General features: G+C 42.0%; 2 protein-coding genes across 7 annotated transcripts in view; both read right to left on the reverse strand.

The window, feature by feature from the left end:
• Positions 1-12,379, reverse strand: part of LOC129173132 (brevican core protein-like) — a 39,693-nt gene extending 27,314 nt beyond the window's left edge. For 3 of the 5 annotated variants that reach the window (XR_008567168.1, XM_054763741.1, XM_054763739.1), the window contains exons 1-8: positions 10,389-12,379; positions 6,455-6,534; positions 6,023-6,376; positions 5,764-5,938; positions 5,568-5,695; positions 5,186-5,479; positions 4,306-5,001; positions 2,372-4,228 (exon numbers count right to left, since the gene is read on the reverse strand). Coding sequence is in view for 4 of the 5 variants with exons in the window: in XM_054763741.1 (XP_054619716.1) it covers positions 2,372-4,228; positions 4,306-5,001; positions 5,186-5,479; positions 5,568-5,695; positions 5,764-5,938; positions 6,023-6,376; positions 6,455-6,534; positions 10,389-10,408 (3,604 nt within the window). In the remaining variant the exon portion in view is untranslated. Of the gene's footprint in view, positions 1-464; positions 2,219-2,371; positions 4,229-4,305; positions 5,002-5,185; positions 5,480-5,567; positions 5,696-5,763; positions 5,939-6,022; positions 6,377-6,454; positions 6,535-10,388 lie in introns of those variants that run through there. The other 2 variants (XM_054763740.1, XM_054763742.1) reach the window with 2 other exon arrangements.
• Positions 12,380-13,344: 965 nt separating this feature from the next.
• mrpl24 (mitochondrial ribosomal protein L24) lies at positions 13,345-16,020 on the reverse strand. Of its 2 annotated transcripts, none has more exons than XM_054763743.1 (6): positions 15,913-16,020; positions 15,534-15,718; positions 14,276-14,371; positions 14,056-14,159; positions 13,737-13,867; positions 13,345-13,662 (listed from the first exon to the last, which is right to left on the reverse strand). In XM_054763743.1, exons 2-6 carry the CDS (start codon positions 15,711-15,713, stop codon positions 13,526-13,528), a joined length of 648 nt encoding a protein of 215 aa, XP_054619718.1. In that variant the 5' UTR covers positions 15,714-15,718; positions 15,913-16,020; the 3' UTR covers positions 13,345-13,525. The 2 variants fall into 2 exon arrangements, with proteins under 2 accessions (XP_054619718.1, XP_054619719.1); XM_054763744.1 differs by having other exon boundaries at positions 15,534-15,721; positions 15,913-15,952.
• Positions 16,021-17,083: the final 1,063 nt, after the last annotated feature.

The raw sequence follows: 17,083 nt of genomic DNA on the forward strand, positions 1-17,083 counted from the left end.
GGAGTTAAAGCTTGTGACAAATACATGCAATCTTTTGCTTCACAGAAATAATATTGTTAAAACATTTGTGCACAAAACTATGACAAAAAAACAAAAACAAAACATAAATGCTGTAATTACAGCTGCAGCGTTAATTGGAAGCAGGCAATAATTGGAGAGAGGCTGTTGTTCCCAAAATTTGGACACTCATATTTATTTAACAAGCTCATTTGTTAACTTTTTAAACTACAGTCATCCCTTGCAATATCGCGGTTCGATTATCGCTCCCTCGCTTTGTCACGGTTTTTCACTAATTAATTAATTAATTAATTAATTAATTAATTAATTATCATGGTTGACTATGCCTTATTATTAGTCAAAAAAGAATGAAAGACATTTATGTAGTATTCTGGCCACTAGATGTCAGTAATGTTCCATTATTGAGACATGACATTAGATCACCGTCATACTGCATGGAATCAGTCATGGCATATCTGACAAGAACTTCTCTTCCTAGTGGTAGGTTTTTGGCTTCTTTGTCCTTCTTCCCCACTCTATTTTAATCCCTTTCTTAAGAATACAGTATACAGAATACAATTCGAGGCAAAGCCATCTCTTGTGTCCCTGCAGTGATCCTGTAGCCTGGCATTACAGTTGAGCAATGCAGTGTAAACAAAGAATAATAGGAGTGTAAATGTGACTACAGGGGTGTTATTTCATGTCTACAGGGCGATGATAATGGTAAAGGTTGTATTTAGAAAGTCAGAAACAGGTTTTCTATGCTCGATCTATGAAAATATTCCATTTATTAATGTTAAATCCTACTTCGTGCATGAGAAAGTGGACAGGAAAATGTATCTCTCTTTGACCACATGGTCATTTATTAACAAGTACTGTACATACTGCTTAGCCAGCATGAATACCGCTGATGTATTCATTAACAACAACAACAGTACGGAAAATGTAACATGCGTGAATTTCACACCAACAGCTCAGCAGCGCAACCGACATTTTAAAATACATGCAGAGGTAGATAAAGCAAATGCAGCTACCGGCATCTAGTGGCTACGGCCTCAAATATTTTGACTTTTTTAAAAAATGATTTGCTTTTGAAGACCACGCACCCGGCGACTACAGGTCACTCTTATAGGACACCCCGGGGTAATTGAATACAGACTACATATTGGAGCATTTACGGTGGCACACTGAAAGATATCCCAAAAATTCACATGAGCACCCTTTATCGTTCCTGCACCTAAAAGCAAAATACAATTATTTTAATACACTGCACCTTTGGAATGAGGACCCACTCACAACAAATTGACAACAACATTGTGCTTCTTCTCATTGCTGTGTGCTTTCACTACAACTGAAAATATGAGTTCAGACTTGACGATAATAGCATGAAAAGACATTCAACATACAGTCGTCCCTCGCAATATCGATGTTCGATTATCGCTCTCTTTTTCCCGGTTTTCCAGAAATGAATTAGTTAATAAACTATGGCTGTTTTGTGGGAGACTATGGTCTGTTATTAGTCAAAATGTAGTATTCAGGTCACTAAGTGGCAGTAATGACACAAAATATTACCTTACATTACATTACCTGAACACTGCATGAAGTCATGAAGTCAGCCATGGCAAGACTGACATAATAGAGTGAAAATAAGTTCTCCTCCCATCCAGGGTAGAAGTGGTATGCTTTTGGCTTCTTAAGTTTAGAAGAAATACATTCGAGGTTAACTGGTTAGCGCGCTAGCTTGCAGCCGTCTTGAGTCCCTGCAGCATAAAAGTTGCAATGTGGTGTAAACAAAGAATAATACGAGCGTAAAGGTGACTATAGGGGTGTTATTTTATGTCTACAGGGCTCTCACATAATGTTAAAAAATGTATTCAACAGGTTTTCTATGCTCAAACTACGAAAATATGCCATTTATTAACATTGAATACATATATATAATATATATATATATATATCACACGGTTGGGTCTGGAACCAATTAACCGCTATAAACGAGGGACGACTGTATTTACCAGAATCCCTTCATAGGTTACTTCCGGACGGGGGATGCAGTGAGATTAGAACATTGAAACATGAATTGACAAACATAATCACAGTACTATATTACAATACTTCACAGAAGTCAGTGGATAGAGAGGAAGGCAATACACAAAACAAGACAGGACAGGACAGTTAGTATGTCAAATGGTGCTGTCCTTATTGGGATCACAAGGAGGGACTGAGTATTTTGGGGACAAGAAGGTGGAGTCACAAGTGAAAAATAGAAGAAGGCAGGCCGGGGCAGAAGAGAAGAAGAGGGGGAGTTTTTAGTGCATCATCACCAAGGAGAAGAAGAGGAGAGTGAGGCTGACGAGAGTGACTTTAGCATTACCTGCTATTCTTACTTTACCGCCCACAGCTGCCCTCTCATTATGCAAAACATGGTGGGTGGGAGCCTGGGTGGGGCTAAAGTCAACATCCATCCTTGTCACTTTGAGAGGTTCCGATGTCCAGTGGAGGACTTTGGGTGCAGAGGTGGTTGGGCTCCAAGTGCGTTTAGACCACCATGTTGTTGTCCTGGTGGCAGCCATCTTGGTGGCCTCTGTAGCGGAGGACGACTGTGGAACTGCTGTGGAAGAGATGGCTGTGGATTTGGTGCTGATTTCCAGATCCTTAAGAGACTCTTGGGGTCTAGTTGTGGTGGTCAGCAGAGCCCAGTTTGATGATTTGGAATTGAGAGGAAAGACAGTAATCTTCTCGTCAAACCCCGGGCCGGTGGAAGTTTCATCGTCAGGGGTTGTCACCTCTGTAGTGTCCTCGCTAAATATGGGGGTGATGCTAACCTCCACCTCGGAGCTCGTGGTTTCTTTGTCTTGAAAGGTTGGAGTAACAAAATGTCTAAAGACTGGGATGATTTTAGCTTCTTTTTCAGAAACGACTGTGGCCTCCTCTTCATAAGATGATATTGTGGTACCTGCCGCTTCAGAGTTAGCAGTAAAGTTAGCCTCCTCTTCATATCTTTGCATTACTTTAGTTGCCCTTTCAAGATTAAGCATAGCTTTAACTTCCTCTTCATATGCTGGTGTTATGGTAGCTACCTCTTTAGAGTTAGCAGTAACGTTAGCCTCCTCCTCTTCAAATGTTTGCGTTACTTTAACAAGATTCAGCATAGCTTTATTCTCCTCTTCATATGCTGGTGTTATGGTACCTACTTCTTCAATTTTAGCAGAAATGTTAATTGCCTCTTCGTATCGTTGGGTAACTTTAGATGCTTTTTCAAAATTCAGTATAGCTTTAGTCTCCTCTTCAAATATAGGCATAATGTCAGATCTTTTTTCAGGCGTTAGCGTAGTTTTAGCCTCCTCGTCAAATACAGGTGTTACGGTAGCTTCTTCTTTTGGGCGTAAAGTAGCTGTAGCTTCTGTAAATGATAGTGTAACATTAGCTTTAGCCAGCTCTTGAAATATTGGGTTCATTTCAGTTCCTTCTTTGGGGGTTAGCATATCTTTAGTCTCCACGTCAAATATCGGTGTTGTTGTAGCTGCTTCTTCTTTTGGGTTTGCAGGCACATCACCGTCTTCAAATATGAATGTTGCAGTAGAGCCATTTGGGTTTCGAGTAGCATTAGACTCTTCAAACATTGGTGTTACTTCTTTGGGGTATACGGTGACGTTATCTTCTTGTTCTTCTTCCTTACCAAAAGCTTTGTTGGGTCTAAAATTCTGTGCAAACATTCGGACAACCTTAACGTCTTCAATGGCCGGAGCCTCCGTAGCATCCTCAACAACATTGTCCTTGACAGTTGATGCAATATGCTCTTTAGTTAGTGCCGAAGCTACATCAGGCTCAAGTCCACTTGCCTCCTCATAACTCGTGGTGGACATGTCAAAGAACGCACCGTGACCTGATGGCTGATAGATTGCTGTGATTAAGTCAGTAGGCCTCTCCAGAGCTTCGGTGGTAGGCGAGCTTGCTCTAAAATGGATCACCCTCGTCGGAAGAAGCTGTCTTTCCACACTATCTATGGTGTCTTCGAATTCCAAGCTTGTGCTTCCCTCCACCACTGTAGAAAGGAACTCTAGAAGATTATCCGATGCAAGACTGTGCGAATGCTTGGATCTAGATGTGGTGGTTGGACCTGTGACACTTGTGAACGACTCTGGAGGAGAACTGCCAGTTGACACAGGAGGTGTCCGGTGGGTGGTGGATGTTGGAATGAACTTAAAAACTGTGCCTTCCTGATGACTTTCTGAAAGAAAAGCATAATTTTTAAAGGTTGAAGCATTGGATCGGCATGCTAACACATGGAATTACAGCGGTTTGTACCTTGAGAAGCATCCCCAGATCCACTCATCGGGCTCCACAATGATGTCAGATCTGCAGGTTGTTCAGTCGTTTGTGTTGCAGGTTCTCCTTTCTCCACTTGCTTCACGGTTTGCGTGGGGTCAAGAGTGACAGGGGGAGCTTCCAGGATCTCCTCTTGAGTCTCGTACATCTCAGTACCGTTAAAATATAAGTTGGTTTCCAGGAGTAGCTTTGCCCTGTCTAATGGCTCTGTGCTCTCTTTGGTGATGGTGTCTGTTTCTGTTAGGTTTTGAGGATGGGTGTCATTAGACTTGGGAAACTTCCTTGTGCTTTCTCCTCCAGTAAAGTTCTGGTATGAATCTGTGCTTTGGGTAGTACTGTTTGTCAGTCTCGTAGTATGTTGAGAATCATAGTTTGTTTCTGTAGAAGATGAAGTCCTGTCAAAAGGTCTTATGAGGTCTAAAGTGGCCGTGGTGCTCAAGGGATTCTCTGATGTGTCAGACAGAAGCGTCGGATGCTCATCTAGGTCATTTTCTTTAGCAGGAGGGAAGAGGGGGATAGTTTCAAGCACACTCTGGACCTCTCGTTCTATTTGCTCTGAATTTTGGCTGAGCTGCAGTTCTTCATCTTCTACCCTTAGAATGACAACATCTTGTTCCAGGCTCCCAGGCTTGGGAGTGGTGCTGTCCACGGTGGAATCAGTTGTGTCATCTGTAGCTGGAAGAAAAAAAAAAAAGATTAAAGACTAAACAATACATACTGTATAAATACATACAAATTCGCCACTAATGGACCCTCAGAACTAGAACACAAGGCATACAAAATGGACCTTTGATTTGTTCTTTTAGGTTAGTTGTAGGTTTTTTTGCCATTGAACTGTTTGGGCATCCGCTGTACACACCTTTAAAACAATATACATCAAAAAGGCTGGACGGTTCTGGGAAGACAGTCTGGTTGCTGAAGCGATACAGGGTCTTGACACCGGCCCTAGACCCTCCACATCGCTCTCTTGGGGTCCTGATGGGGTATCGCACGCTGCCGTCCGACAACCAACCGGGGCTGCAGTGGTCCAGACCTTCACTCCAGGCCATGTAAAGTTGCGCCGTCGAGGCCAGCTGTGCTCCTGCGGCTCTGCAGTACGACCGGGCCCCCTCAAAGGACAGCTGCTGGGGGACGGGGTCATGGAACACCTCCCCTGTGATTAAATACATCTTTTAAAGGATGATTTATTATTGCATTCTCATTTAATCTTGCAAGAGTTGGTTTGGAGTTGTAAGCCATACCATCCATTTGTTCCACATAACAATACACATCATAATGATCCTCTGCATTCATGAGCCCATAGTTTCTCACTCCAGGTTGCCCGTCCATGTCCCCATAGCAAGCTTCACGAGGGTTTTGGATGGGGTACCTGGTGCAAAAGTGGAAACAATTACCAAACTCTGTGTGATTTCGATGTTGGCCGGTATCCAAACATACCTGACAGTCTGGTCTTCTATCCAGCCTGCGTCACACTGCTCATAACCGTCAAAATAAGCCGCCTGAAGCTGGCTCCCAGTTGCAATTTGTGCCCCGATGGCCTGGCAAGCCGCCTGGGCCTGATGGAATGAAAGGGAATATCGACCCATGGCGTTCCTGTAGTGGAATACAACACCTGTACACAAACACACAAATGCATTTCAGTTTTTGCATTCAAGAACAATTGGATAGAAGCATCCTGCATCTTTAGTTGTGTTACCTTTGACCTTGAGCTGGACAAGATCGCTGGCGTCCTCCAGGCCCTGCTGCACCTCACAGCGATAGTGACCCGAGTCACTGGAGCGTAAATCTAAGATCCATAGTGACATGTCCCCGGGGGAGGAAGAGTTGTTGAGCAAATCCACACGGCCTCGGTACGCCTCGTTTACTTTCACCCTGTCGCCCCGCGCCACCAAGATTTGTGTCTCCTGCCCCTCGGACAGCAGCGTCCATTTCACCCGCGGCAGCATGCGAGGTGTGGAGGACGCCAAGCAGGGGATGACGATGGATCTGCCTAGTCGGCCGAAAAGGACACCGGAGTGGGGAACGTCCACCTGGAGAGAAGGGATGTCGTCTGCAGAAAGAACAGCAAGGACAATGTCCATTTTCTACAACAACAAAATAGTGGTGTTAATGTTTAAGAACTACTCACCATATGCAGATGGAGTTTGGGTGGGAAAGGCTAAGGCGAGGTGATAAACTCCACTAAGGAGGGCGACAAGTCGGGCATGTCTGTGGAGACAAGGAGTCAAAGAATCCCATCAATAACGGTAGGAGAGGGCATAAAGATAATAAAGACACATTATTTCTCCTTCCTCGGTTCCAATTTCACCCGTTTTTAAACTTAAGGAGGCAAGTTGAGATAGTCCCGCTTTCCCAAACTGATTTGTCGAAAGCAGTGACTCCCAATTGTTTCATGCATGCAAAACTACAGTATAATTGTAAAATTAACACAAAACGTGTTTTGTGTTAACATGTTTGAGAGTCAACCGCTGATGACGTCATAGACGGGGGACATAACCTAGATACTGCCGTTTGCCATTTTATTTATCTAGCTAATAGGACGCTAACAAGGAAGGATTCTTTCGGATTTTGAAAAACCCATCAAGAACACACTTGGACTAACGCAGTGTACTAACAACACGACAAGACGTGCGTCATATTGTACGCTAACCAGAGAATGCAAACAAAACCGAAGAAAAATTGTGGCGTGCATTTTTGACGTTAACTGAAAAACCGGGGCGGACACTGACCAAGGTTCCACTGTATGTGTCAAACGAGAATAAAGTGCACAATAGCGCTTCTCGGAGACGCACACTCCAAACACAACACGTTAGCATTAAAGCTCCAAACACACAAAACGTCGTATTCCCAGTACAGATTACTAAAAGCACTTTTAAACTGTCTAAATTCCAGCATCAAGGCTCAATTTTGGACAACACGCTTGCTATAGACTATTGTGGGACCTCTGACACTCGTTTACAATTGCTGAAAAATACTATTATATGTGTTATATTGAACAAAAAGATGTGATGGACAGATGAGCAAATCCTCCTGATGGAAATGACTAGTGTGGAATGTTGGACCAGCACCAAAACACAAAGAGCTAAAATAAACATGCTTATACATCAAGAAAAAAGAAGAGTGATGATTTATTGTATGGCCACTGTACCTGGCTGCTTTCACTTGCCTTGGGAAAGGTACGGTGATGTAACATCACTTAACAGCACACAACTGGAGTCACCTGACGGATTTGGGGAACTGCTGTGCTCTCGAGCCTCAGCTGCAGCGCGCAGACTGAACTGAAGAAATGAGGCTCCGGCTTCTCCAGACCGCAAGCCATCCGCGGCCTCCGGCAATGAAATGACACAGCGTCTCAGGCCAGTGGCGTGCTGCCATGGCTGCATCCATGTCACCGGTCTGGCCCTGTTATTAAGCCGCCGGGCAGCTAACGAGGGCCGTATGCTCGCTGTGACCTCACACCACCTCCCCAGGCAACCCTCAGTAGGCTGCCAGTGCATACCGACCACCCTCATTGTGGTCCACATTGATAAACTACAATTTAACATATAGGCTATGGATGGATTGATGGATAGATTGGCAAACTGTAAGTGGATGGAAAGAATGGTTGGATGATTAATCAATATATTAATTGACTGACGATTGATCAACTTGTTTTTATTTATTTCTTCATAGCAACTTTAAAAAAGTAAAAATATTAGTACAGTCAAGGTTATCATACGGGCCATGCCGAGGTAATACACATGTAAAGGTGACCATATGGGGGTTATTTCATGTCTTGAGGGCTCTCATGTTAAAAAACGATCGGAAATAGGTTTTCAATGCCATAACTGCGAAAATATTAAATCTATTAATATTAAATCCTACTTTATTGTGGTTGAGTCTGGAACCAATTAATTAATTAATAAACAAGGGACAACTGAACAACCAATGTAAAGTACAAGACCTACAAATATGATTGCTTCAATACCAGAGAAACACTAAGCTGAACTGAAATCTTCGACTTAAATGTAATGGTGTTGCTTGGCGGTTCTGTCAGGAATCTCCATGCATTATTATAGGAATCATGTGACGTGCACCGGTGTCAACAACAGATCATCACCACCACAGCCACAAGCACTGGGCCCTCACAACGAGCAGCGGTGACTTTCCAGAGGCGGCCCAAACACAGCCCCTCTAACTAACTTGTGTGGTGGGACTGAAAAGACTTCTTTGAAGGCCGAATAATTCCTGCCTGTTTCCTGGCCAGCTGGGTGGGCTGCGAGCTGCTATCACTATTAGTATGCTCCACAAGAAAAGCAGAAAGAAAGCGAGCAGCGGGCCAGTAGGACAGCTGCGCACTGTGCTGCCCGTACAAAAAGCTCAAAAGCCTCCAGGGGGAAAATTAAAGGAGGGACACTGGCACACTTGCTTGCTTTTTTTCCCCTTCTTCTTCTTCTTTTCACTCGCTCTCTTTAGTTTTAAACCGCACAGAGAATGGCTGTAGTCTCTTTCTGCTTACAGATATTGTGAAAAGGCTTGTGGTGCCTTCATTGCATCAGTTTCACTTCAGGCACCAAAAGCTTGTCTCGGGCACCTCACTGGTATTTTGGCAAGAAGAGGAGACTGATTACAGCTTTGGACAAACAAGGCACCATCCAATAAGGAGAATTGAAGGGCTAGAAGTCAATGTACGTACTACTTATAGTACATGGTTGACCTCTGTGGCAGCACCCAATATAAAGATCAAGTTGACTGCTGTTTAACACTCCAATCACCCAAACGAACCCAATCCCACACTCACATATACCATGCTCAATGTTAATGTTATGTAATACTATAAATTCTCATCACAAACACCACAAAAGCTTGTCCTCAGAGGACCTCTGAGGACAACATGAGACTGGAGGTGCCACAAAACTAATGAATCTCCACGAAGAGAGACAATTGTCCCTTAAGAGGGTGTGGCAGCTATTAAAAAGTACTTAAGATTAATCAAGTAAACTGTTTAAAGCAATGGACCTGGGTGTACAGTGCATGACTTTTAATGAAAATACCTTTTTGCAGTGGTACTTTTTTCTGTTACAGGATCGTTGTTTAATAATGTTGTTAATTAATATATTAACAAATATTTTTGTTACATGTATATCATTAATATTATTTATTTATTTATATAATAAAAAAGATAAAACAAATATATAAAATAGACATGTAAAAAATACATATACTGTATGTATTATATATATATATATATATATATATATATATATATATATATATATATATATATATATATATATATATATAAACTGTTTAGAAGCTCAGTAAACTTTAATTACAAAATTATTTTAAAAAAAAGAAAATAATGATAACCAAACAAAAAGAAAAATTAGAAATAAAGCAATTTTTACAACAATATTTTCAGACTTGGTAATATTTCTTTTTTTCATCATTTTCTTGCTGTTAAGGATCCATGTGGGATACAGCCTCTCACTCATTAGTTCAACAGAAAATCCAAATCAACTCAGACAAGCCCATAACTCATGCTTTCAGTTTCACTTCACTGGCTTAACTAACATCCGACCTGCGGCCACCATTGGAACCATCATTCTTAAAAGTGGTCCACTCCACTTCCTTATCTCCACCTTCCTATATACCTGGCCATTAGCTGAGGTCACAGGAGTCTGAAAGGAGAGGGGGATCCGCACTGGGACTCATGAGTGTGGAAAGACAAAAAGCTTGCGTGACCTCTCATGTGTCCTGCAGGGCAACATTTTAACACAGAATGCAGCTGCACTTTGGACACATTTAAAAGGAAAGTGCCCATTGTTCCATAGGAATGAATGGGAGGTTATATGAAAACCACAATGGGGACAAAGTTCCTTAATATTTGAAACATACAGTAACAAGCAAGAAAAGCAACCAGCTGTACATTTAAAAATTCAGAAAGCAAATATGACGTGTGCAAAGTTAGGTTGCTACTGTGTCGAGTTTGATATTTTCATTGTCAGCAATTCTATTGAACGTCATGCAGAGATTGCACCATCTACTATGTTAACAATGACAATCAGCATCAAAAAGCCTACCTGACTCTTTGAAGCAGCATCTTTTTCCAAAAGTGCCCACTTCTCTATTTGCTGCAGTGCGACTGTCCTCTTGGGGGTAAAAGCGTCTCTAGTTGCACCGCGTTGCAGCTTGTGGAGGGAGCTGCTTCTGGTGTGTCCGACCCACTCGGCAGGTCCGGGAGAGCGGAAAGGAGTTAAAAGTCAAGGCAGAAATCCCGAACTGCCCACTTTGGGATGGAGATGGCGCATGCTTGACAAGCCACGGCGCAGAGGAGTGGAGGGACTTGGGGGGCGGGGGGTTGGGGTTGTGGAGATGTCGGCATGACGTATATTTATCCTGCACGGGGAAACTTCCAAATGTAGGAGCCTGAACTTACAACAGCACATTTTTTAAAGAAGTAAGTTTTTGCTTTTATTTTATTATCTGGGGGGGTTCAAAAACCACTTGCAACATATTCAGAATGCTTTCCCGCCAATGCCAAAGTGGGGTAGTACCTCACCAAATCCAGCAGATGGCACTGTGGTGAAAAAAACGTATGGAGTCCAAGCAAAATGCAAATTATGTGAATCAACTTTTCAATGGTCCTGTTGACTTTCCATGTCCTTTTTTCTTTGTGGAGCTGTCTGCTAAGAAAACAAAATTCTGCCTAGCAACAAACAGCCCGTTAATCGACTCTCCCTGTCCTTTATCCTGCAATGTGGAGCAGCAGATCCAAGTGCAAAGTCAACATTGCTGGCATTCTGTTCTGAAATGTTATAATTAATCATAAGTTACAATTTTGTGCAGCTTTCAGTAAAAGTTATGTAATTCAAGTTTTTAAAAAAATCATAAATTAAGCCAAAGTAGACTGTGGTTTTCTGGTTATCAAACATGCATTTATGCCTATTATTGTTATATAAAAAGTCAGATGTATCAGTGTAATTCACTTTACAAAAGGGATCACAGCATCATCAGCTCTGGTGTATCAGGAATTGGTGCAAAAGGTGACTGCATTAATTGCGTACCTGTGACCTGGTCTGAATGGTGCCTTGTGGGGCTGCGGCGGCGGCTGGTGGTGCACACCTGAGGAATCTAACACCCGCACACCAGCACGGCCGTGTAGGAGGGAAACGTCAAGGCTAACGGGGCAGAAAAGAAGCCTGACGTGCACACTCGGTGCCACTGTTAATGTTACCAAAAGTGCAAGCCCTGTCGTTTCAGCAAGGATTTTTATTACAATACATCTTCTGAAGGGACAATACTATAGAAAGCAAACTTGGGATATACTCTAGAGTAGTCATTGTACAGCTTGTATAGCAGTGTAGATTTACTCTCCACTGAAAACTACTCAACACAGAGATGAATTCCTATGGTATTGTTCCTTGAGGATACCATACATTTCTTGCTAAAATGTGAAGGGAGTACTTACTTCCTGTATGCAGCCTCTCATCACACACAAGAATTGGAACAAACATAGTTGGCCATGCATGCCAATTATGTCTGACATTTTCCAGGACGGCCATCAAACAACACTATGATTAGAAAGTTGCCTATTTTAGATCATTAAGTCACCGTCATGACTCAACGCACCAATTTGGGCCTCAAGTGTCTTCAGATGTTGTGCACATGTTGGAAATAACTCAAATGTCATTTTTCACAAATTTGCAGCACAATTTGAACCATTAGGAAAGACATTCTCAGACATAAGGTGGCAATGATACATCAGTGGAAACCTCACCACTGAGCATCATGCTCCACTCACCTTACTGTAATCCCAGACAGCCTTTGAATTATTTTCCTCCTATAAAAGCAAAACCTCAACAGCTATTTTCCGCTGACTGGCTCCTTTTATTCCCTCTTGGATGCAAGCTGCATGGGCAAGGGGAGTTTGAAGGGGGGAAAAAATTGCTGCCCGCATCGAGACGTTGGCCAAACCGAGCAGCTTCAATGTTTTCTTCACTGACCTGCAACGTCATTACTCACAACTATGATGCATTCAATGGCTTCAACAGATGCAGTCAAAAAGTTACATCAACCAAAATACCCCCCCCCCCCTTTTTTTTAAAGAATATATGTCATTGAAAAAATTACACAAGGTTTTAGACTAGTGATGGGCGAATCCATACCAACACATCAATACTGGTATTGATTTTTGCAATATTCATAACTGAACACAACTGAACTGAACTCATCACCCGACATTTTTCATTTTCTGCTGTGTTGTATTGAAAAGAAATACAATTTTAAATGGAAACAGCCTTCATGTTGGTAGGAACTACTTTTCCTTTCGCCTCTCGCAAATATTGCATTTTAGTGCTAAATGGGCTCACCTTTGAGTTTACAGTCATTCAGTGCGCCTGTCTTGTCAATATCACAATACAAAAGTATACTGTAAGCATAGTACATTTGTATTTACGGTAAGTATGACGTCAGACATAAAACAATATAGGCCAATATTTCTGTACACTCATTATGTAGAATTTTGTCTACCTGGTCAGTAAAAAACAAAAACTATGAACTATTGTTTCGACTACTGATTGCTTTACTAAAGTAGCAGTATTGGTATCATCTCTGTAAGAAAACGCGGGGCATTGCCCATCACTATTTTACATCCATGGTATTGCACATAAAACGGCAACTGAGCTTTCATTAGCATTAAAACCCAAGCAAACAGTGCTACATACTGCTTTAAAGGGAACATAATGATCCATAGCTACCTCATCAACCTACCGTTCCTTTTTTATAAATCAAACAATAAACTTCCTCACAGAATCGTACTTGTGGCCAGGCGAGGAATGCAAATACCAAACATCAGTTTCTCTTATGGGCAAATTCCTGCCTCTTTGCTTGCTAAATTATACAGTACGTCTGCCTTTGGCCTGTAAAAGCCTCTTGCAGGGAATTATGTTTTTTCCTCCCAAAAAGCAACACACGCTGTTTGGAGGAATTCATTGTAAAACAAGTTAAACTAAATAAAACTATGGGGAATCAGGTACGTTACATCACAAGAATTTATTCCATTTTTGTCTCTAGAGTGTTGTTAAGGTGGTGGCATGACATTTATTCGTAACATAACAATGTAGAGTTTAAATGAAGAAGCAAATAAACCATTCAGCCTAGCATTATGAGGCGTGTTCAGAGAGCCTTGAAAAAAATGGGAAACAAGAGTCTCTGCCATTTAGTACCAGTAGGACCGCCGGTGCCTCCTGTCCTCCTGGATGCCCATCTTCTCCATGACCTCTTCCTCCAGGGTCTTCAGGGAAGGCGTGTAGGTCTTTTCAAGCGTGTCCTCTGGGCTGGTATCTTTGGGACCATCTAAGGCAGCGACAACATCCAATTAAGATGACGCCATCCACACAAACATTACACGAGTATTACACGATCGCCACCTTTCCACTGTTGTGGCACGATGCCATCCCGCCGCTCTACGACAGGTTTGGGGATGATGCGACCGGTTCGGAGCGAGACTCTGACTCTTTCTCCCTCCTCGGTGTACCGCCATTCCACATCAGAAGGCTTCCTGGAAGAGGGAAAATTGGTATGTCCAAATGGCATACAACATAATAACATTGAGAATGTAGCTTCTTATTAAGACATTCAGGAGGGAGCAACATTAACCTTCATTCTGTCCAACTTGTAGCTTTACGTGCGGTAAATGTTCCTCAAAAATGAGGCCCGAGGTCGTAAATATGCACTGAAGCAAGCTACCTGTCAAAAGGGTCAACTAGGGCGACATCCCGCAGCAGGATGGGCGCCTCACTGGTGATGTAGGACCCCCGGTAATCTCCAGTTTTTCCAATGTACCTGTAATGCTTCCATTCAAAGCTACAATCAACACCATAAATGCACAAAAAGAGGCCTCTAGTGGGGGATAGAAGTCCTGTTTACATGTTCAAATCCAGTATACGGTATGTAAACGTGTCCTTACCGTGTTAAGTCCTTCCACTATGACCCAGGTTCTGTGTCTGAAGACTTGAACGATTTTCCCCTGTTTTCCTTTGTCCTTCCCGGCTAGGATCTCAACCTGAGAGACACATTAGAAACAAAATACCATCTTTTAGGTCATTTCAAGTTCTAAAAGGTGCTACAATGGGAGGAGATATGCCGACACGGCCTCCTCGCTCTTCCCATCCCCCAGCAAGGCACGCTGGCTATCATTCATCAGCTTGCAGGAGGGATTAATTGACTTTTCTTTGGACTTGGCTTTCTCAGGGGCATGAATGTATTGTGGCATGAGCGAGCATGCCATATTTTTGACTTGATTATCTTGTTTTTCTATTCATTTCTCTTAAAAGAAATCCCCCTCAACTGCCCTTTTGGGACCTTCCATGAAGAACAGCAGAAAGATCAATGAATGCTTCTTTAAAGGCAGAAAGACCAATGAATGCTTCTTTAAAGCAAAACAAGACGAGGAGTCGTCTAATATGAACACTGAGAAAACACAGTGCAAACTCAATGAAACGAAAGCACATGGTCCTGAACATGGTGTGTGTGAAAAAGGTCAGACTAATGGTCAGAAAGAATCACAATCTTATGTCTGAGCAAGAATAACGTGATTCACATTTCCTACATATTATTTCACTTATTTGTTGCTGATCATTTTAAAATTACATTCAAATTGTATTTATGCACTATAATTTTAATTATTTATTAATACGGATTAATAGTATGATTATTATTTTACAAATACATCTCTACAAATAAAGGCTCCCCCCCCCAATTGCCAGGTACTCTCTACGGTTGAGTAAGCACTCCTAGGCCAGTGTGAAAAACTCTTTCGCTACGAAATCGCGTCACACAAACAAGCGCAAATTTGTCCAAAGCTGATTCTCAGCTTTGTTGCCTGTGCTATTATTTTTCCAACAAATAGGGCTGTTATTAAACTCCAAATTTCCAAATCATCACGAATGATTGTCCACACCTAACGACAAGCTCGCGAGTGTAAATTTCAGCAAGATTGGTTTGAAAACATGGCTGCCATCAGGCAAAACGTCTTAATTAGCAACTAATTATCTGTATTACATTTATGCTAGCATGTCTTCCAAAGCATTTTGACCACAACCCACACGGGGCGCCACAAATTTTAAATTAGGTCATCCCATCGGGTATATCGAGGACAACTATTAATACATTTACGTACACATGCTAACTATAGTACAAATTACATGACGTGTCTGTTTACTTACGGTGTCTCCTCGGAGAACAGACCAGTCCTCGTTAGCTATGGGCTCCACGAAGACCTTCTTCCTCCTCTTGCCCGCTGGATTGAGCCTCTTTGCGGCCGCGGTCCATGGCCTGTTCATCCCGTAGCGGTAATCTTTGGGTATGACGACCCGGGCTGCTGCCAGGAGGGCCGTCAGTCTCATGGTTACTGCTTGTTGGAGAGATAAGAGATGCTACTGCTAGCCCAACAACGCTCCACAGTGATTAGCTAACATTAGCTTGCTACATAAATAGTCAACGTTAACGTTGACTAATGCGTGCCACCCGTTGGATATCAACCTGTAACGTTGCTCTCACGTTTGACGTGAATGTAAACAAATGTATGGTAAATTAGAGTCCTACCCGCTTCTGCTCCCTCAATGTCACATGTAACTGCGCGAACACTAACACTGGAATCCTGCAGCGCCACCTGTAGGACTGGAAGGTTACATCTGATCAACGAATGTTGACAAGCCATACCGCAAGATATAGACTTGTCACCTCTATTTTATCACGATATATTAAATATTAAATGAATAAATAAGAGGGAAAATGATTATATATTAGTTGTGAACCCATCAAACCATCGGAGGTTTTGAAAGTGTGGGGAGGCGCATCAGCTTGAGAAAAATAAAGAAAAACGTCTTTTGCAAACTTGTCTCAAACACAAAATATGCAACAGAAAATCAGGTTTTCTGGGAGGTCCCAGCCGTATTATATCCTCTGAGGGGGAGACTTTGAACCCCCCTGATTTAACATACAGGGTTTTATCCTTGGAATGGAATCAATGGACGTTAAATGTCAACATCCGTGTAAACCAGGTATACCTGTTGCCACAAGGACAATGCACGCCACTTTCAGCCTTGTTAAACTAGTTTGTCCACACACATTCCTACTGTTGATTTGTAATAGTTGAAAACTATGGGGTTACAACATGAAAAGAAAAATACTCTTTGTAGTAAACATGTTTATTAAATGGACCAGCAACTACAATATTAAACTAAGCGCAGCAGATTAAAAAGAAATAAACAAGAGAAAATGAAAACCAACAACTAACTAATTTACATTTCAAGAGCAAATTAAGTGGCCGTGTCATTTACTGCAGATGCGAGCGGCTACTGACAAACAGTGTGATGGGTGTAAAGGTCACATGTTGTATACAACTAACAAGTGTGTTTTTTTTGTCCTTTTATTAGTCGGCTACCTGTGGGCGCACGTTGCTGAATGCAGGAGACAAAAAGAGTAAAAGCACTGATTGAAACATCACAGTCAAAAGAACATACAGGACTAGCAAAAAAAAAAAAAAAAAAAAAGACGAATTCCAGTTAAGCAATTTGGAAATCAGACATGGTTTTACAGATGCTTCACTGTAGATCCTTTCCACTATCAAAAATCTGGTGTTCTTTCGATCACACTTGGAAGATGAAAAAAAGCAAAACAAATATTGAATGTAATGCAGTCAAAATGTGCACAATTACATAATAAGCACCAAGCAATGGCATCGTTTTTATATTAAGTGTGGTAACGAGATGAG

This window comes from Dunckerocampus dactyliophorus, chromosome 20 (genome assembly GCF_027744805.1).
Source record: "Dunckerocampus dactyliophorus isolate RoL2022-P2 chromosome 20, RoL_Ddac_1.1, whole genome shotgun sequence".
Classification (NCBI taxonomy): domain Eukaryota; kingdom Metazoa; phylum Chordata; class Actinopteri; order Syngnathiformes; family Syngnathidae; genus Dunckerocampus; species Dunckerocampus dactyliophorus.